This window comes from Salvelinus fontinalis, chromosome 10 (assembly GCF_029448725.1).
Source record: "Salvelinus fontinalis isolate EN_2023a chromosome 10, ASM2944872v1, whole genome shotgun sequence".
In the NCBI taxonomy this organism is placed as follows: Eukaryota; Metazoa; Chordata; class Actinopteri; order Salmoniformes; family Salmonidae; genus Salvelinus; species Salvelinus fontinalis.
In genome coordinates this window covers 46248012-46270774 of record NC_074674.1, presented here as the reverse complement: position 1 = coordinate 46270774, position 22763 = coordinate 46248012, and the positions used below count along the sequence as shown (strand labels likewise).

The window sequence follows — 22763 nt, the reverse complement described above, 5'->3', positions numbered from 1 at the left end:
GGGACAACCACATATCACAGTCAGTACATTCATCTACAGATAACTAGGTGGGACAACCACATATCACAGTCAGTACATTCATCTACAGATAACTAGGTGGGACAACCACATATCACAGTCAGTACATTCATCTACAGATAACTAGGTGGGACAACCACATATCACAGTCAGTACATTCATCTACAGATAGCTAGGTGAGACAACCACATATCACAGTCATAGTCAGTACATTCATCTACAGATAGCTAGGTGAGACAACCACATATCACAGTCATAGTCAGTACATTCATCTACAGATAGCTAGGTGGGACAACCACATATCACAGTCATAGTCAGTACATTCATCTACAGATAGCTAGGTGGGACGACCACATATCACAGTCATAGTCAGTACATTCATCTCCAGATAGCTAGATGAGACAACCACATATCACAGTCATAGTCAGTACATTCATCTCCAGATAGCTAGGTGGGACAACCACATATCACAGTCATAGTCAGTACATTCATCTTCAGATAGCTAGGTGGGACAACCACATATCACAGTCATAGTCAGTACATTCATCTACAGATAGCTAGGTGGGACAACCACATATCACAGTCATAGTCAGTACATTCATCTTCAGATAGCTAGGTGGGACAACCACATATCACAGTCATAGTCAGTACATTCATCTACAGATAGCTAGGTGGGACAACCACATATCACAGTCATAGTCAGTACATTCATCTACAGATAACTAGGTGGGACAACCACATATCACAGTCAGTACATTCATCTACAGATAACTAGGTGGGACAACCACATATCACAGTCAGTACATTCATCTACAGATAACTAGGTGGGACAACCACATATCACAGTCATAGTCAGTACATTCATCTACAGATAGCTAGGTGAGACAACCACATATCACAGTCAGTACATTCATCTACAGATAACTAGGTGAGACAACCACATATCACAGTCAGTACATTCATCTACAGATAACTAGGTGGGACAACCACATATCACAGTCAGTACATTCATCTACAGATAACTAGGTGGGACAACCACATATCACAGTCAGTACATTCATCTACAGATAGCTAGGTGAGACAACCACATATCACAGTCATAGTCAGTACATTCATCTACAGATAGCTAGGTGAGACAACCACATATCACAGTCATAGTCAGTACATTCATCTACAGATAGCTAGGTGGGACAACCACATATCACAGTCATAGTCAGTACATTCATCTACAGATAGCTAGGTGGGACGACCACATATCACAGTCATAGTCAGTACATTCATCTCCAGATAGCTAGATGAGACAACCACATATCACAGTCATAGTCAGTACATTCATCTCCAGATAGCTAGGTGGGACAACCACATATCACAGTCATAGTCAGTACATTCATCTACAGATAGCTAGGTGAGACAACCACATATCACAGTCATAGTCAGTACATTCATCTTCAGATAGCTAGGTGAGACAACCACATATCACAGTCATAGTCAGTACATTCATCTACAGATAGCTAGGTGAGACAACCACATATCACAGTCAGTACATTCATCTACAGATAGCTAGGTGAGACAACCACATATCATAGTCAGTACATTCATCTACAGATAGCTAGGTGAGACAACCACATATCACAGTCAGTACATTCATCTACAGATAACTAGGTGAGACAACCACATATCACAGTCAGTACATTCATCTACAGATAACTAGGTGGGACAACCACATATCACAGTCAGTACATTCATCTACAGATAGCTAGGTGGGACAACCACATATCACAGTCAGTACATTCATCTACAGATAGCTAGGTGGGACAACCACATATCACAGTCATAGTCAGTACATTCATCTACAGATAGCTAGGTGAGACAACCACATATCACAGTCATAGTCAGTACATTCATCTACAGATAGCTAGGTGGGACAACCACATATCACAGTCACAGTCAGTACATTCATCTACAGATAGCTAGGTGAGACAACCACATATCACAGTCATAGTCAATACATTCATCTTCAGATAGCTAGGAGGACAACCACATATCACAGTCATAGTCAGTACATTCATCTACAGATAGCTAGGTGGGACAACCACATATCACAGTCATTACATTCATCTTCAGATAGCTAGGTGGGACAACCACATATCACAGTCAATACATTCATCTTCAGATAGCTAGGTGGGACAACCACATATCACAGTCATTACATTCATCTACAGATAGCTAGGTGGGACAACCACATATCACAGTCATAGTCAGTACATTCATCTACAGATAGCTAGGTGAGACAACCACATATCACAGTCACAGTCAGTACATTCATCTTCAGATAGCTAGGTGGGACAACCACATATCATAGTCATAGTCAGTACATTCATCTACAGATAGCTAGGTGGGACAACCACATATCACAGTCATAGTCAGTACATTCATCTACAGATAGCTAGGTGGGACAACCACATATCACAGTCACAGTCAGTACATTCATCTACAGATAGCTAGGTGGGACAACCACATATCACAGTCATAGTCAGTACATTCATCTTCAGATAGCTAGGTGGGACAACCACATATCACAGTCAGTACATTCATCTACAGATAGCTAGGTGGGACAACCACATATCACAGTCAGTACATTCATCTACAGATAGCTAGGTGAGACAACCACATATCACAGTCATAGTCAGTACATTCATCTACAGATAGCTAGGTGAGACAACCACATATCACAGTCAGTACATTCATCTACAGATAGCTAGGTGAGACAACCACATATCATAGTCAGTACATTCATCTACAGATAGCTAGGTGGGACAACCACATTTCATAGTCAGTACATTCATCTCCAGATAGCTAGGTGAGACAACCACATATCACAGTCATAGTCAGTACATTCATCTACAGATAGCTAGGTGAGACAACCACATATCACAGTCAGTACATTCATCTACAGATAGCTAGGTGAGACAACCACATATCACAGTCAGTACATTCATCTACAGATAGCTAGGTGGGACAACCACATATCACAGTCATAGTCAGTACATTCATCTTCAGATAGCTAGGTGGGACAACCACATATCACAGTCATAGTCAGTACATTCATCTACAGATAGCTAGGTGAGACAACCACATATCACAGTCATAGTCAGTACATTCATCTACAGATAGCTAGGTGAGACAACCACATATCACAGTCATAGTCAGTACATTCATCTACAGATAGCTAGGTGGGACAACCACATATCACAGTCAGTACATTCATCTTCAGATAGCTAGGTGAGACAACCACATATCACAGTCATAGTCAGTACATTCATCTACAGATAGCTAGGTGGGACAACCACATATCACAGTCATAGTCAGTACATTCATCTACAGATAGCTAGGTGGGACAACCACATATCACAGTCATAGTCAGTACATTCATCTACAGATAGCTAGGTGAGACAACCACATATCACAGTCATAGTCAGTACATTCATCTACAGATAGCTAGGTGAGACAACCACATATCACAGTCAGTACATTCATCTACAGATAGCTAGGTGGGACAACCACTTATCACAGTCATAGTCAGTACATTCATCTACAGATAGCTAGGTGGGACAACCACATATCACAGTCAGTACATTCATCTTCAGATAGCTAGGTGGGACGACCACATATCATAGTCAGTACATTCATCTACAGATAGCTAGGTGAGACAACCACATATCACAGTCAGTACATTCATCTACAGATAGCTAGGTGAGACGACCACATATCACAGTCATAGTCAGTACATTCATCTACAGATAGCTAGGTGAGACGACCACATATCACAGTCATAGTCAGTACATTCATCTACAGATAGCTAGGTGGGACGACCACATATCACAGTCACAGTCAGTACATTCATCTACAGATAGCTAGGTGGGACGACCACATATCACAGTCAGTACATTCATCTTCAGATAGCTAGGTGGGACAACCACATATCACAGTCACAGTCAGTACATTCATCTACAGATAGCTAGGTGGGACGACCACATATCACAGTCAGTACATTAATCTTCAGATAGCTAGGTGGGACAACCACATATCACAGTCAGTACATTAATCTTCAGATAGCTAGGTGGGACAACCACATATCACAGTCAGTACATTCATCTTCAGATAGCTAGGTGGGACAACCACATATCACAGTCAGTACATTCATCTACAGATAGCTAGGTGGGACAACCACATATCACAGTCAGTACATTCATCTACAGATAGCTAGGTGGGACGACCACATATCACAGTCAGTACATTCATCTACAGATAGCTAGGTGGGACGACCACATATCACAGTCATAGTCAGTACATTCATCTACAGATAGCTAGGTGGGACAACCACATATCACAGTCAGTACATTCATCTACAGATAGCTAGGTGAGACAACCACATATCACAGTCATAGTCAGTACATTCATCTGCAGATAGCTAGGAGAGACAACCACATATCACAGTCATAGTCAGTACATTCATCTTCAGATAGCTAGGTGGGACAACCACATATCACAGTCATAGTCAGTACATTCATCTTCAGATAGCTAGGTGGGACAACCACATATCACAGTCATAGTCAGTACATTCATCTACAGATAGCTAGGTGAGACAACCACATATCACAGTCATAGTCAGTACATTCATCTACAGATAGCTAGGTGGGACAACCACATATCACAGTCATAGTCAGTACATTCATCTTCAGATAGCTAGGTGGGACAACCACATATCACAGTCATAGTCAGTACATTCATCTTCAGATAGCTAGGTGGGACAACCACATATCATAGTCAGTACATTCATCTACAGATAGCTAGGTGAGACAACCACATTTCATAGTCAGTACATTCATCTACAGATAGCTAGGTGAGACAACCACATATCACAGTCATAGTCAGTACATTCATCTTCAGACAGCTAGGTGAGACAACCACATATCACAGTCAGTACATTCATCTTCAGATAGCTAGGTGGGACAACCACATATCACAGTCAGTACATTCATCTACAGATAGCTAGGTGGGACAACCACATAGTAATTACATTTAATTGAATTACAATAATCCCACAGCAAAGTCAGAGCTAATAAGGGGGGGGTTAAGTGTTAGTTCACAACAAGTTTTCTTTTGGGTGGAGGGGGAGGGGGGGTGCTGTGGGATTATTTAAGATACTGTTTGAAGAGGGAGGGTTTCAGATGTTTTCGGAAGATGGACAGGGACTCTGCTGTCATAACTTTGGGGTGCCAGGATAGAGGAGAGCTTGGATTGATCTGGAACTGCCCATAGGGATGGCAGGACCAAGAGACCAGAGGCTGCAGAACGGAGGGCTCAGGTTGGGGTGTAGGGTTTGAGCAGAGCCTGAAGGTAGGGAGGGCCAAGAGACCAGAGGCGGCAGAACAGAGTGCTCAGGTTGGGGTGTAGGGTTTGAGCAGAGCCTGAAGGTAGGGAGGGCCAAGAGACCAGAGACGACAGAACGGAGTGCTCAGGTTGGGGTGTAGGGTTGGAGCAGAGCCTGAAGGTAGGGAGGGCCAAGAGACCAGAGGCGACAGAACGGAGTGCTCAGGTTGGGGTGTAGGGTTTGAGCAGAGCCTGAAGGTAGGGAGGACCAAGAGACCAGAGGCGACAGAACAGAGGGCTCAGGTTGGGGTGTAGGGTTTGAGCAGAGCCTGAAGGTAGGGAGGACCAAGAGACCAGAGGCGACAGAACGGAGGGCTCAGGTTGGGGTGTAGGGTTTGAGCAGAGCCTGAAGGTAGGGAGGACCAAGAGACCAGAGGCGGCAGAACGGAGGGCTCAGGTTGGGGTGTAGGATTTGAGCAGAGCCTGAAGGTAGGGAGGGCCAAGAGACCAGAGGCGGCAGAACGAAGGGCTCAGGTTGGGGTGTAGGATTTGAGCAGAGCCTGAAGGTAGGGAGGGCCAAGAGACCAGAGGCGACAGAACGGAGTGCTCGGGTTGGGGTGTAGGGTTTGAACAGAGCCTGAAGATAGGGAGGGCCAAGAGACCAGAGGCTGCAGAACAGAGTGCTCAGGTTGGGGTGTAGGGTTTGAGCAGAGCCTGAAGGTAGGGAGGACCAAGAGACCAGAGGCGACAGAACGGAGTGCTCAGGTTGGGGTGTAGGGTTTGAGCAGAGCCTGAAGGTAGGGAGGACCAAGAGACCAGAGGCGGCAGAACGGAGGGCTCAGGTTGGGGTGTAGGATTTGAGCAGAGCCTGAAGGTAGGGAGGGCCAAGAGACCAGAGGCGACAGAACGGAGGGCTCAGGTTGGGGTGTAGGGTTTGAGCAGAGCCTGAAGGTAGGGAGGACCAAGAGACCAGAGGCGACAGAACGGAGGGCTCAGGTTGGGGTGTAGGGTTTGAGCAGAGCCTGAAGGTAGGGAGGACCAAGAGACCAGAGGCGGCAGAACGGAGGGCTCAGGTTGGGGTGTAGGATTTGAGCAGAGCCTGAAGGTAGGGAGGGCCAAGAGACCAGAGGCGACAGAACGGAGGGCTCAGGTTGGGGTGTATGGTTTGAGCAGAGCCTGAAGGTAGGGAGGGGCAGTTCCTCTTGCTCCTCCGTAGGTGAGCACCGTGGTCTAGTAGTGGAGGCTTTGACTGGAAGCCAGTGGAGTGTGCTGAGGAGCAGGGTGACATGGGAGAACTTGGGAAGGTTGACATTAATAAATGCATTTCTGTAGCTTCCAAAATATATTTCACAATGGTGGAGGAGAGCCAAGATGGAGGCACGGTGGCTTCAACACAATGGTGGGGGAGAGCCAAGATGGAGGCACGGTGGCTTCAACACAATGGTGAGGGAGAGCCAAGATGGAGGCAGGGTGGCTACAACACAATGGTGGGAGAGAGCCAAGATGGAGGCACGGTGGCTACAACACAATGGTGGGGGAGAGCCAAGATGGAGGCACGGTGGCTACAACACAATGGTGGGGGAGAGCCAAGATGGAGGCACGGTGGCTACAACACAATGGTGAGGGAGAGCCAAGATGGAGGCACGGTGGCTACAACACAATGGTGGGGGACTGTATGCTATAGTCTATGCAGAGTCGTGGTCTGCTCAACCAGGGTCCAGCAGCTGTAGTTACATAGATCCGAGACCCGATGACAATTTAACAGGACACGATCCAGGAAGTTCAAATTTCAGACCCAAACTCGATCGGGCCCGACTTGGGTCTCAGGTATATCGTGTTCACCTGGACCCATGAAGATCTCTACTGACAGCTGTCAGTGTAGCTAGCTATCATGCTAACCTTATCTAGCTAGCTGTTTTCTGTCATTGCTGTTTTTTTACTACACCGTATTCAACAGATTAGCCAGCTGGCTAGGCTGGTTCTGGAGCTGGATTTGTTGTAAGCATTTAGGGAATAGCCTAGCTATTGAACGGTTTGGTAATATGGATAGCCTAGCTATTGAACTGTTTGGTAATATGCATAGCCTAGCTATTGAACGGTTTGGTAATATGGATAGCCTAGCTATTGTACGGTTTGGTAATATGCATAGCCTAGCTATTGAACGGTTTGGTAATATGCATAGCCTAGCTATTGAACGGTTTGGTAATATGGATAGCCTAGCTATTGAACGGTTTGGTAATATGCATAGCCTAGCTATTGAACGGTTTGGTAATATGCATAGTCTAGCTATTGAACGGTTTGGTAATATGGATAGCCTAGCTATTGAACGGTTTGGTAATATGGGTAGCCTAGCTATTGAACGGTTTGGTAATATGGATAGCCTAGCTATTGAACGGTTTGGTAATATGGATAGCCTAGCTATTGAACGGTTTGGTAATATGCATAGCCTAGCTATTGAACGGTTTGGTAATATGCATAGCCTAGCTATTGAACGGTTTGGTAATATGGATAGCCTAGCTATTGAACGGTTTGGTAATATGCATAGCCTAGCTATTAAACGGTTTGGTAATATGCATAGCCTAGCTATTGAACGGTTTGGTAATATGCGTAGCCTAGCTATTGAACGGTTTGGTAATATGGATAGCCTAGCTATTGAACGGTTTGGTAATATGGGTAGCCTAGCTATTGAACGGTTTGGTAATATGGATAGCCTAGCTATTGAACGGTTTGGTAATATGGATAGCCTAGCTATTGAACGGTTTGGTAATATGCATAGCCTAGCTATTGAACGGTTTGGTAATATGCATAGCCTAGCTATTGAACGGTTTGGTAATATGGATAGCCTAGCTATTGAACGGTTTGGTAATATGCATAGCCTAGCTATTGAACGGTTTGGTAATATGGATAGCCTAGCTATTGAACGGTTTGGTAATATGGATAGCCTAGCTATTGAACGGTTTGGTAATATGCATAGCCTAGCTATTGAACGGTTTGGTAATATGCATAGCCTAGCTATTGAACGGTTTGGTAATATGCATAGCCTAGCTATTGAACGGTTTGGTAATATGGATAGCCTAGCTATTGAACGGTTTGGTAATATGCATAGCCTAGCTATTGAACGGTTTGGTAGTATGGATAGCCTAGCTATTGAACGGTTTGGTAATATGCATAGCCTAGCTATTGAACGGTTTGGTAATATGGATAGCCTAGCTATTGAACGGTTTGGTAATATGCATAGCCTAGCTATTGAACGGTTTGGTAATATGGATAGCCTAGCTATTGAACGGTTTGGTAATATGCATAGCCTAGCTATTGAACGGTTTGGTAATATGCATAGCCTAGCTATTGAACGGTTTGGTAATATGCATAGCCTAGCTATTGAACGGTTTGGTAATATGCATAGCCTAGCTATTGAACGGTTTGGTAGTATGGATAGCCTAGCTATTGAACGGTTTGGTAATATGGATAGCCTAGCTATTGAACGGTTTGGTAATATGGATAGCCTAGCTATTGAACGGTTTGGTAATATGCATAGCCTAGCTATTGAACGGTTTGGTAATATGCATAGCCTAGCTATTGAACGGTTTGGTAATATGCATAGCCTAGCTATTGAACGGTTTGGTAATATGGATAGCCTAGCTATTGAACGGTTTGGTAATATGCATAGCCTAGCTATTGAACGGTTTGGTAGTATGGATAGCCTAGCTATTGAACGGTTTGGTAATATGCATAGCCTAGCTATTGAACGGTTTGGTAATATGGATAGCCTAGCTATTGAACGGTTTGGTAATATGCATAGCCTAGCTATTGAACGGTTTGGTAATATGGATAGCCTAGCTATTGAACGGTTTGGTAATATGCATAGCCTAGCTATTGAACGGTTTGGTAATATGCATAGCCTAGCTATTGAACGGTTTGGTAATATGCATAGCCTAGCTATTGAACGGTTTGGTAATATGCATAGCCTAGCTATTGAACGGTTTGGTAATATGGATAGCCTAGCTATTGAACGGTTTGGTAATATGGGTAGCCTAGCTATTGAACGGTTTGGTAATATGGATAGCCTAGCTATTGAACGGTTTGGTAATATGGATAGCCTAGCTATTGAACGGTTTGGTAATACGGATAGCCTAGCTATTGAACGGTTTGGTAATATGGATAGCCTAGCTATTGAACGGTTTGGTAGTACGGATAGCCTAGCTATTGAACGGTTTGGACTAGAGACGTGTTTGCTGCTGACAGGCTATTCGTCTGCGCTACAGCAAAGCCGAGTCAGCTGTGCTCAGGCCATGGCTCTCACAGCTAGGGAGAGTGAGATCGGCTACAATGACTCATGATGCAAAACAACACCTGAGCGCATCGGACACGGAACACAAATACAAATGTAAAAACAACAAAATAGATAAACAAGTTCCTTCTTTCTCAGGTACCTTTCATTATAGGATAGACACTTGTGGTTTTCTAGCTGCACCAATGGAAGCAGTGGAGCGTGTAGTGAAATAATGGGTGAGTTTGTTTCGCATGGCCCTGTGCCCCAGGTGGGTAGAGATTTCTATTTAGGATGCAAGGACTGGTCCAATATGAGCAAACCCCACCCACCTGGGGTTACCTGGCCATGCAAAATGAATTCACCCAAAACTTTAGTGGTCAAAATTAATTCATCTTGGGGGAGCGGGGTTCCGAAAGCGCAATCATATCACGCAATTTTAACATTTATCTACTGTAAATTCTTTTTAAAAATCTTTTTTTAAAGACTCGCAAAAAAATAAGGGAAACTTGGCGCCGTCTGTTTTAATTTGCTCCATCACTCAGGCAGCCAGGTGTAGGCTACGGCGAACAGCTGCTTGGCTCCGCTCAGCTCCATCACTCAGGCAGCCAGGTGTAGGCTACGGCGAACAGCTGCTTGGCTCCGCTCAGCTCCATCACTCAGGCAGCCAGGTGTAGGCTACGGCGAACAGCTGCTTGGCTCCGCTCAGCTCCATCACTCAGGCAGCCAGGTGTAGGCTACGGCGAACAGCTGCTTGGCTCCGCTCAGCTCCATCACTCAGGCAGCCAGGTGTAGGCTACGGCGAACAGCTACTTGGCTCCGCTCAGCTCCATCACTCAGGCAGCCAGGTGTAGGCTACGGCGAACAGCTGCTTGGCTCCGCTCAGCTCCATCACTCAGTCAGCCAGGTGTAGGCTACGGCGAACAGCTGCTTGGCTCCGCTCAGCTCCATCACTCAGGCAGCCAGGTGTAGGCTACGGCGAACCGCTGCTTGGCTCCGCTCAGCTCCATCACTCAGGCAGCCAGGTGTAGGCTACGGCGAACAGCTGCTTGGCTCCGCTCAGCTCCATCACTCAGGCAGCCAGGTGTAGGCTACGGCGAACAGCTGCTTGGCTCCGCTCAGCTCCATCACTCAGGCAGCCAGGTGTAGGCTACGGCGAACAGCTGCTTGGCTCCGCTCAGCTCCATCACTCAGGCAGCCAGGTGTAGGCTACGGCGAACAGCTGCTTGGCTCCGCTCAGCTCAGTCGTGACTCAGGAAGAGGAAGAACTTTGCAGGTGTTTCTGATTAGTAAGTAGTATCATGCTGGTGGCTGGTAACTCCTCACGTCATCTCAGAGGGGAATCTCAAGGCATTGACACGGAAAATGACGGAAGTTACCACTACGGATTTCCATCTTCAAGCCCAAATATATCATACTTTGACTAAAACGATGACTTATTGACTTCGCATTGTTGTGCTCATGGGTATTACGTCTGTCTGTCTGTCTGTCTGTCTGTCTGTCTGTCTGTCTCTCTTTGTAGGTGGATAAAGGTGTTGTCCCCCTTGCCGGAACCGATGGAGAGACCACAACCCAGGGTGAGAACACACAGTCAATCACCAACCCAGGGTGAGAACACACAGTCAATCACCAACCCAGGGTGAGAACACACAGTCAATCACCAACCCAGGGTGAGAACACACAGTCAATCACCAACCCAGGGTGAGAACACACAGTCAATCACCAACCCAGGGTGAGAACACACAGTCAATCACCAACCCAGGGTGAGAACACACACAGTCAATCACCAACCCAGGGTGAGAACACACAGTCAATCACCAACCCAGGGTGAGAACACACACAGTCAATCACCAACCCAGGGTGAGAACACACACAGTCAATCACCAACCCAGGGTGAGAACACACACAGTCAATCACCAACCCAGGGTGAGAACACACAGTCAATCACCAACCCAGGGTGATAACACACAGTCAATCACCAACCCAGGGTGAGAACACACAGTCAATCACCAACCCAGGGTGAGAACACACAGTCAATCACCAACCCAGGGTGAGAACACACAGTCAATCACCAACCCAGGGTGAGAACACACAGTCAATCACTATAATAAACTCTCTAGCTGCTTAATCAGTTACTGATTAAGGAGCTATTGGTTGTACATAACCACATAGCCACATAACTACATAACCACATAACTACATAACCGTGTGTGTGTGTGTGTGTGTGTGTGTGTGTGTGTGTGTGTGTGTGTGTGTGTGTGTGTGTGTGTGTGTGTGTGTGTGTGTGTGTGTGTGTGTGTGTGTGTGTGTGTGTGTGTGTGTGTGTGTGTGTGTGTGTGTGTAGGTCTGGACGGCCTGGCAGAGCGTTGTGCTCAGTATAAGAAGGATGGAGCAGACTTCGCTAAGTGGCGTAGCGTCCTGAAGATCAGCGACAACACCCCCTCAGAACTCGCCATCATGGAGAACGCCAACGTACTGGCACGCTACGCCAGCATCTGTCAACAGGTAGGGTGTGTGTGTGTGTGTGTGTGTGTGTGTGTGTGTGTGTGTGTGTGTGTGTGTGTGTGTGTGTGTGTGTGTGTGTGTGTGTGTGTGTAACACCCCTGTGTGTGTGTGTGTGTGTGTGTGTGTGTGTGTGTGTGTGTGTGTGTGTGTGTGTGTGTGTGTGTGTGTGTGTGTGTGTGTGTGTGTGTGTGTGTGTGTGTATCACCCCTGTGTGTGTTTTCAGAACGGCATCGTTCCCATCGTGGAGCCTGAGATCCTTCCTGACGGAGACCACGACCTGAAACGGTGTCAGTACATCACTGAGAAGGTAATCGCCCAACCTGGCAACCCTGACCCAACCTGGCGCCCTTTACCCAACCTGGCGCCCTTTACCCAACCTGGCGACCCTGACCCAACCTGGCGCCCTTTACCCAACCTGGCGCCTTTTACCCAACCTGGCGACCCTGACCCAACCTGGCGCCCCTGACCCAACCTGGCGACCCTGACCCAACCTGGCGACCCTGACCCAACCTGACGACCCTGACCCAACCTGGCGCCCTTTACCCAACCTGGCGCCCCTGACCCAACCTGGCGCCCCTGACCCAACCTGGCGACCCTGACCCAGCCTGACGCCCTTTACCCAGCCTGGTGACCCTGACCCAACCTGGAGACCCTGACCCAACCTTGCGACCCTGACCCAACCTGGCGACCATGACCCAACCTGGCAACCCTGACCCAACCTGGCAACCCTGACCCAACCTGGCGACCTTTACCCAACCTGGCGACCCTGACCCAACCTGGCGACACTGACCCTACCTGGCGACACTGACCCTACCTGGCGACACTGACCCAACATGGCAACCCCGAGCCAACCTGGCAACCCTAGCACTACCCAACCTGGCACTAACTTAATCTCGCAACCCTAACACAAACGCAACCCTATCACTTACCCAAACCCAATCTGGAAACCCTAACCCAACCCTAACACTAACCCAACCTGGCAACCCTAACCCAATCTGGAAACACTAACCCAACCCTAACACTCACCCAACCTGGCAACCCTAACCCAATCTGGAAACCCTAACCCAATCATATCACTAACCCGACCTGGCAACCCTAACCCAATCTGGAAACCCTAACCCAACCCTAACACTAATCCAACCTGGCAACCCTAACCCAATCTGGAAACACTAACCCAACCCTATCACTAACCCAACCTGGCAACCCTAACTTAATCTGGAAACACTAACCCAACCCTATCACTAACCCAACCTGGCAACCCTAACCCAATCTGGAAACCCTAACCCAATCATATCACTAACCCAACCTGGCAACCCTAACCCAATCTGGAAACACTAACCCAACCCTAACACTAACCCAACCTGGCAACCCTAAACCTAATCTGGAAACACTTACCCAACCTGGCAACCCTAACCCAATCTGGAAACCCTAACCCAATCATATCACTAACCCGACCTGGCAACCCTAACCCAATCTGGAAACCCTAACCCAACCCTAACACTAATCCAACCTGGCAACCCTAACCCAATCTGGAAACACTAACCCAACCCTATCACTAACCCAACCTGGCAACCCTAACTTAATCTGGAAACACTAACCCAACCCTATCACTAACCCAACCTGGCAACCCTAACCCAATCTGGAAACCCTAACCCAATCATATCACTAACCCAACCTGGCAACCCTAACCCAATCTGGAAACACTAACCCAACCCTAACACTAACCCAACCTGGCAACCCTAAACCTAATCTGGAAACACTTACCCAACCTGGCAACCCTAACCCAATCTGGAAACCCTAACCCAATCATATCACTAACCCAATCTGGAAACCCTAACCCAATCATATCACTAACCCAATCTGGAAACCCTAACCCAATCATATCACTAACCCAACCTGGCAACCTGTTGAACATGATATGAGTTTCGGACCTCTCTCCGTCTCCCTCTTTCTCTGTCTGTCTGTAGGTTCTGTCCGCGGTGTACAAGGCCCTATCAGACCACCACGTCTATCTGTCTGTCTGTAGGTTCTGTCTGTGGTGTACAAGGCCCTATCAGACCACCACGTCTATCTGTCTGTCTGTAGGTTCTGTCTGCGGTGTACAAGGCCCTATCAGACCACCACGTCTATCTGTCTGTCTGTAGGTTCTGTCTGTGGTGTACAAGGCCCTATCAGACCACCACGTCTATCTGTCTGTCTGTAGGTTCTGTCTGCGGTGTACAAGGCCCTATCAGACCACCACGTCTATCTGTCTGTCTGTAGGTTCTGTCTGCGGTGTACAAGGCCCTATCAGACCACCACGTCTATCTGTCTGTCTGTAGGTTCTGTCTGCGGTGTACAAGGCCCTATCAGACCACCACGTCTATCTGTCTGTCTGTAGGTTCTGTCTGCGGTGTACAAGGCCCTATCAGACCACCACGTCTATCTGTCTGTCTGTCTGTAGGTTCTGTCTGCGGTGTACAAGGTCCTATCAGACCACCACGTCTATCTGTCTGTCTGTAGGTTCTGTCTGCGGTGTACAAGGCCCTATCAGACCACCACGTCTATCTGTCTGTCTGTAGGTTCTGTCTGCTGTGTACAAGGCCCTATCAGACCACCACGTCTATCTGTCTGTCTGTAGGTTCTGTCTGCGGTGTACAAGGCCCTATCAGACCACCACGTCTATCTGTCTGTCTGTAGGTTCTGTCTGCGGTGTACAAGGCCCTATCAGACCACCACGTCTATCTATCTGTCTGTCTGTAGGTTCTGTCTGCGGTGTACAAGGCCCTATCAGACCACCACGTCTATCTGTCTGTCTGTAGGTTCTGTCTGCGGTGTACAAGGTCCTATCAGACCACCACGTCTATCTGTCTGTCTGTAGGTTCTGTCTGCGGTGTACAAGGCCCTATCAGACCACCACGTCTATCTGTCTGTCTGTAGGTTCTGTCTGCTGTGTACAAGGCCCTATCAGACCACCACGTCTATCTGTCTGTCTGTAGGTTCTGTCTGCGGTGTACAAGGCCCTATCAGACCACCACGTCTATCTGTCTGTCTGTCTGTAGGTTCTGTCTGCGGTGTACAAGGCCCTATCAGACCACCACGTCTATCTGTCTGTCTGTCTGTAGGTTCTGTCTGCGGTGTACAAGGCCCTATCAGACCACCACGTCTATCTGTCTGTCTGTAGGTTCTGTCTGCGGTGTACAAGGCCCTATCAGACCACCACGTCTATCTGTCTGTCTGTAGGTTCTGTCTGCGGTGTACAAGGCCCTATCAGACCACCACGTCTATCTGGAGGGGACCCTGCTGAAGCCCAACATGGTTACTCCCGGACACTCCTGCCCCCAAAAATACACTAATGAGGAGATCGCCATGGCTACGGTCACTGCCCTCCGCCGCACCGTACCCCCTGCCGTCACAGGTACACACACACACACACACACACACACACACACACACACACACACACACACACACACACACACACACACACACACACAGACGGACATGCATGCTCACATAGACACTTTATATTTGTGTGAATGTTTTACATTCTGTCTATATCTAACTGCATGTGCGTCTATCCTTCTCCTCCCTCCCTCCCTCCCTTCTTCCTCCCCCCTCCCATCCTCCCTCCCTCCCTCCTCCCTTCCTTCCTCTTCCCTCCCTTCCCCCTCCCTCCCTCCCTCCCTCCCTCCTCCCTTCCTTCCTCTTCCCTCCCTCCCTCCTCAGGTGTGACGTTCCTGTCAGGGGGCCAGTCAGAGGAGGAGGCCAGTATTAACCTGAATGCTATCAACACCTGTCCTCTGGGTAAACCCTGGGCCTTGACCTTCTCTTATGGTCGTGCCCTGCAGGCCTCAGCCCTCAACGCCTGGAGAGGAGAGAGAGACAACGAGAAGGCTGCTGCAGAAGAGTTCCTTAAACGGGCTGAGGTGGGTGGAGAGGGGGTGTGGGGTGTGGGTACAAAATAACTCTTCAGCACAGGACCTTCTATCTCTACATCTGTCTTCTACCACCTATCTATCTCTTCTATCTATCTATCTCTACATCTGTCTTCTACCACCTATCCATCTCTTCTATCTATCTATCTCTACATCTGTCTTCTACCACCTATCCATCTCTTCTATCTATCTATCTCTACATCTGTCTTCTACTACCTATCCATCTCTTCTATCTATCTAACTCTAAATCTGTCTTCTACCACCTATCCATCTCTTCTATCTATCTAACTCTAAATCTGTCTTCTACCACCTACCTATCCATCTAACTCTAAATCTGTCTTCTACCACCTATCCATCTATCTAACTCTAAATCTGTCTTCTACCACCTATCCATCTATCTAACTCTAAATCTGTCTTCTACCACCTATCCATCTATCTAACTCTAAATCTGTCTTCTACCACCTATCCATCTCTTCTATCTATCTAACTCTAAATCTGTCTTCTACCACCTATCCATCTATCTAACTCTAAATCTGTCTTCTACCACCTATCCATCTATCTAACTCTACATCTGTCTTCTACCACCTATCCATCTCTTCTATCTATCTAACTCTAAATCTGTCTTCTACCACCTATCCATCTATCTAACTCTACATCTGTCTTCTACCACCTATCCATCTCTTCTATCTATCTAACTCTAAATCTGTCTTCTACCACCTATCTATCCATCTAACTCTAAATCTGTCTTCTACCACCTATCCATCTATCTAACTCTACATCTGTCTTCTACCACCTATCCATCTCTTCTATCTATCTAACTCTAAATCTGTCTTCTACCACCTATCTATCTATCTAACTCTACATCTGTCTTCTACCACCTACCCATCTCTTCTATCTATCTAACTCTAAATCTGTCTTCTACCACCTATCCATCTATCTATCTCTAAATCTGTCTTCTACCACCTATCCATCTCTTCTATCTATCTATCTCTACATCTGTCTTCTACCACCTATCTATCTATCTAACTCTAAATCTGTCTTCTACCACCTATCCATCTATCTAACTCTAAATCTGTCTTCTACCACCTATCCATCTATCTAACTCTAAATCTGTCTTCTACCACCTATCCATCTCTTCTATCTATCTATCTCTACATCTGTCTTCTACCACCTATCCATCTCTTCTATCTATCTAACTCTAAATCTGTCTTCTACCACCTATCCATCTATCTATCTCTACATCTGTCTTCTACCACCTATCCATCTCTTCTATCTATCTATCTCTACATCTGTCTTCTACCACCTATCTATCTATCTAACTCTAAATCTGTCTTCTACCACCTATCCATCTATCTAACTCTAAATCTGTCTTCTACCACCTATCCATCTATCTAACTCTAAATCTGTCTTCTACCACCTATCCATCTATCTAACTCTACATCTGTCTTCTACCACCTATCCATCTCTTCTATCTATCTAACTCTAAATCTGTCTTCTACCACCTATCCATCTCTTCTATCTATCTAACTCTAAATCTGTCTTCTACCACCTATCCAACTCTTCTATCTATCTAACTAACTCCTCCTCCTCATATCTTCTATCTATGTAACTCCTCCCCCTCATATCTTCTATCTATGTAGCTCCTCCCCCTCCTCTCTTCTATCTATGTAACTCCTCCCCCCTCATCTCTTCTATCTATCTATGTAACTCCTCCCCTCATCTCTTCTATCTATGTAACTACTCCCCCCTCATCTTTTATATCTATATATGTAACTCCTCCTCCTCATATCTTCTATGTAACTCCTCCCCCTCATCGCTTCTATCTATGTAACTCCTCCCCCCTCATCTCTTCAATATATCTATGTAACTCCTCCCCCCTCATCTCTTATATCTATCTATGTAACTCCTCCCCCCGCATCTATTCTATCTATGTAACTCCTCCCCCCTCACCCCTTCTATCTATGTAACTCCTCCCTCCTCATCTCTTCTATCTATCTATGTAACTCCTCCCCCCTCATCTATTCTATATATGTAACTCCTCCCCCCATCTATTCTATCTATGTAACTCCTCCCCCCTCCCCCCTTCTATCTATGTAACTCCTCCCCCCTCATCTCTTCTATCTATGTAACTCCTCCCCCCTCATCTCTTCTATCTATCTATGTAACTGCTCCCCCCTCAAATATTCTATCTATCTATGTAACTCCTCCCCCCTCATCTCTTCTATCTATCTATGTAACTCCTCCCCCTCATCTATTCTATCTATCTATGTAACTCCTCCCCCCTCCTCTCTTCTATCTATCTATGTAACTCCTCCCCCCTCATCTATTCTATCTATCTATGTAACTCCTCCCCCCTCATCTTTTCTATCTATCTATGTAACTCCTCCCCTCATCTCTTCTATCTATGTAACTCCTCCCCCCTAATCTCTTCTATCTATGTAACTCCTCCCCTCTAATCTCTTCTATCTATGTAACTCCTCCCCTCATCTCTTCTATCTATGTAACTCCTCCCCCCTCATATCTTCTATCTATGTAACTCCTCCCCCTCCTCTCTTCTATCTATGTAACTCCTCCCCCCTCATCTCTTCTATCTATCTATGTAACTCCTCCCCTCATCTCTTCTATCTATGTAACTACTCCCCCCTCATCTTTTATATCTATATATGTAACTCCTCCTCCTCATATCTTCTATGTAACTCCTCCCCCTCATCGCTTCTATCTATGTAACTCCTCCCCCCTCATCTCTTCAATATATCTATGTAACTCCTCCCCCCTCATCTCTTATATCTATCTATGTAACTCCTCCCCCCTCATCTATTCTATCTATGTAACTCCTCCCCCCTCACCCCTTCTATCTATGTAACTCCTCCCTCCTCATCTCTTCTATCTATCTATGTAACTCCTCCCCCCTCATCTATTCTATATATGTAACTCCTCCCCCCCATCTATTCTATCTATGTAACTCCTCCCCCCTCCCCCCTTCTATCTATGTAACTCCTCCCCCCTCATCTCTTCTATCTATGTAACTCCTCCCCCCTCATCTCTTCTATCTATCTATGTAACTCCTCCCCCCTCATCTATTCTATCTATCTATGTAACTGCTCCCCCCTCAAATATTCTATCTATGTAACTCCTCCCCCCTCATCTCTTCTATCTATCTATGTAACTCCTCCCCCTCATCTATTCTATCTATCTATGTAACTCCTCCCCCCTCCTCTCTTCTATCTATCTATGTAACTCCTCCCCCCTCATCTCTTCTATCTATGTAACTCCTCCCCCCTCATCTCTTCTATCTATCTATGTAACTCCTCCCCCCTCATCTATTCTATCTATCTATGTAACTCCTCCCCCTAATCTCTTATATCTATCTATGTAACTCCTCCCCCTCATCTCTTCTATCTATGTAACTCCTCCCCCCTCCCCCTTCTATCTATGTAACTCCTCCCCCCTCAGCTCTTCTATCTATGTAACTCCTCCCTCCTCATCTCTTCTATCTATCTATGTAACTCCTCCCCCCTCATCTCTTCTATCTATCTATGTAACTCCTCCCCCCTCCCCCCTTCTATCTATGTAACTCCTCCCCCCTCCCCCCTTCTATCTATGTAACTCCTCCCCCCTCCCCCTTCTATCTATGTAACTCCTCCCCCCCTCATCTCTTCTATCTATGTAACTCCTCCCCCCCTCATCTCTTCTATCTATGTAACTCCTCCCCCCCTCATCTCTTCTATCTATGTAACTCCTCCCCCTAATCTCTTATATCTATCTATGTAACTCCTCCCCCTCATCTCTTCTATCTATGTAACTCCTCCCCCCCTCCCCCTTCTATCTATGTAACTCCTCCCCCCCTCATCTCTTCTATCTATGTAACTCCTCCCCCTCATCTCTTCTATCTATGTAACTCCTCCCCCCTCCCCCTTCTATCTATGTAACTCCTCCCCCCTCAGCTCTTCTATCTATGTAACTCCTCCCTCCTCATCTCTTCTATCTATCTATGTAACTCCTCCCCCCTCCCCCCTTCTATCTATGTAACTCCTCCCCCCTCCCCCCTTCTATCTATGTAACTCCTCCCCCCTCCCCCTTCTATCTATGTAACTCCTCCCCCCCTCATCTCTTCTATCTATGTAACTCCTCCCCCCCTCATCTCTTCTATCTATGTAACTCCTCCCCCTCATCTCTCTCCTCCAGGTGAATGGTCTGGCTGCTCAGGGAAAGTATGAGTCAACAGGAGACAGCGGAGCGGCGGGACAGTCTCTCTACGTGGCCAATCACGCGTACTGAACACCCCAGGCCACGCCAACATCACAACCCACCGCTGCAGCCCCTCCCCTCACCCACCCACCAACCACAGACCTGCGTTGTCTACCGTATTTTTTAGAAACACCACCGTTGTCATGGCAACATAACGATGTGGTTAATATGAGTATTAATTAGTATGGGGAGTTGATGCTGAAGGGAGAGAGGGCGGTATCATGAAGAAGCTTTATTAAGTCCCAAATTGAATCCTATTCCCTATACAGACCTGGTCTAAAGTAGTGCACTATATAGGGAATAGGGTTCCATAGGGCTCTGGTCTAAAGTAGTGCACTATATAGGGAATAGGGCTCTGGTCTAAAGTAGTGCACTATGTAGGGAATAGGGTGCCATAGGGCTCTGGTCTAAAGTAGTGCACTATATAGGGAATAGGGTTCCATAGGGCTCTGGTCAATAGTAGTGACCAACCAGAGAGAAGATAACATCAGATAGGGACCAATCAGATACTAGATTACATCAGACAGACACCAGGGTGTGAAGTGTTGAGTTCCAGTTAGGAATGAGTAAGAAGAGAGGGATGAGAGAGAGGGGGAGAGAGAGGAGAGAGATAGTGAGAGGAGGGAGAGCGAAAGAGGAGAGAGAGAGGAGGGAGAATGAGAGGAGGGAGAGAGAGGAGAGAGATAGTGAGAGGAGAGAGAGAGGAGAGAGAGAGAGGACGGAGAGCGAAAGAGGAGAGAGAGAGGAGGTAGAGAGAGAGAGGAGGTAGAGAGAGAGATGAGAGAGAGGACGGAGAGAGAGTACCAATGTCAGCTAGAGACTGAACACAAAGGGTGGAAGGACAGACAAACAGTTAACCACTGACCACCAAGTCTCATCCTCTAACCTCTGACCACCAAGTCTCATCCTCTAACCTCTGTCTGTTTCTCACACACCTAACTATCTAGCTGTCAATCAGTCAATAAACTACTGATAATAACTGTATTACTTGCCATCTAAAACAGTCGCTGGGATTGGCCAGTGTGTTTTAACAGTTTGTGGGAACGGGCCAGTGTGTTTTAACAGTTTGTGGGAACGGCCAGTGTGTTTTAACAGTTTGTGGGAACGGCCCAGTGTGTTTTAACAGTTTGTGGGAACGGGCCAGTGTGTTTTAACAGTTTGTGGGAACGGCCCAGTGTGTTTTAACAGTTTGTGGGAACGGCCAGTGTGTTTTAACAGTTTGTGGGAACGGCCAGTGTGTTTTAACAGTTTGTGGGAACGGCCAGTGTGTTTTAACAGTTTGTGGGAACGGCCAGTGTGTTTTAACAGTTTGTGGGAACGGCCAGTGTGTTTTAACAGTTTGTGGGAACGGCCAGTGTGTTTTAACAGTTTGTGGGAACGGCCCAGTGTGTTTTAACAGTTTGTGGGAACGGCCAGTGTGTTTTAACAGTTTGTGGGAACGGCCCAGTGTGTTTTAACAGTTTGTGGGAACGGCCAGTGTGTTGTCTGGGAATACTGCACTCCTCTGATTATAATACTAGCTTTAAAGTACACAATCAATGTGTTATTATGTGTTGTGTTGTGAGAGCGACCGTGTAGTTATTATGTGATGCTTCTGTGTCTTACTCGCCCCCCTCTCCCCCACCGGTGGAACAGTCCGGAGGTGAGGGTGAATCCTATTGGCTGGTCTGGGTGGAGTGTGGGGTTTGTAGGGGGGACCAGTCAGTCACTACTGCGTTGGAATACTGTGACGTTTGTTGATGTTCCTTTGTTTGTTTGTTTGTTGTTCTCTAAAACGCTTGTTGTGATGAATAGTGGGGGAAAAACTAACAGAAAATCTACAATAAATATTACAAAATAGTTAGAAACATTTGATGTGAATCGCTTTCTTCTTCTTCCTCCTCCTACTCTGCAATCAACAAACAGCCTGTCAATTACAGTGTTTTATACAGTAGGTTTATACCAGCCTGTCTATTAGTGTTTTATACAGTAGGTTTATACCAGCCTGTCTATTACAGTGTTTTATACAGTAGGTTAATACCAGCCTGTCAATTACAGTGTTTTATACAGTAGGTTTATACCAGCCTGTCTATTAGTGTTTTATACAGTAGGTTTATACCAGCCTGTCAATTAGTGTTTTATACAGTAGGTTAATACCAGCCTGTCAATTAGTGTTTTATACAGTAGGTTTATACCAGCCTGTCAATTAGTGTTTTATACAGTAGGTTAATACCAGCCTGTCAATTAGTGTTTTATACAGTAGGTTAATACCAGCCTGTCAATCATAATAATGGTATGATATACAGTAGGTTTATATTGACATTGAGGCTGATCCATCTATTATCAGTATGGTACCAGTCGTTAGAGTCCTGGTTAGCCTCGTCAAAAACCAGGCTTTCCTAAATGTGAAGTCAAACGTTGAAGGTAGACACAGGGGTGAGAACCCACTGCAAATC

At 46.4% G+C, this 22763-nt stretch overlaps 1 protein-coding gene across 1 annotated transcript in view; it reads left to right on the top strand.

Moving 5' to 3' along the window:
- aldocb (aldolase C, fructose-bisphosphate, b) overlaps positions 1–22177 on the top strand; it is a 50209-nt gene extending 28032 nt beyond the window's left edge. The window contains exons 4-9 of the mRNA XM_055936894.1: positions 11181–11235; positions 12003–12163; positions 12387–12470; positions 15386–15560; positions 15872–16071; positions 20266–22177. Coding sequence (XP_055792869.1) covers positions 11181–11235; positions 12003–12163; positions 12387–12470; positions 15386–15560; positions 15872–16071; positions 20266–20358 — 768 coding nt within the window. The 3' untranslated portion in view covers positions 20359–22177. The remainder of the gene's footprint in view (positions 1–11180; positions 11236–12002; positions 12164–12386; positions 12471–15385; positions 15561–15871; positions 16072–20265) is intronic.
- The last annotated feature ends 586 nt before the right edge of the window (positions 22178–22763 follow it).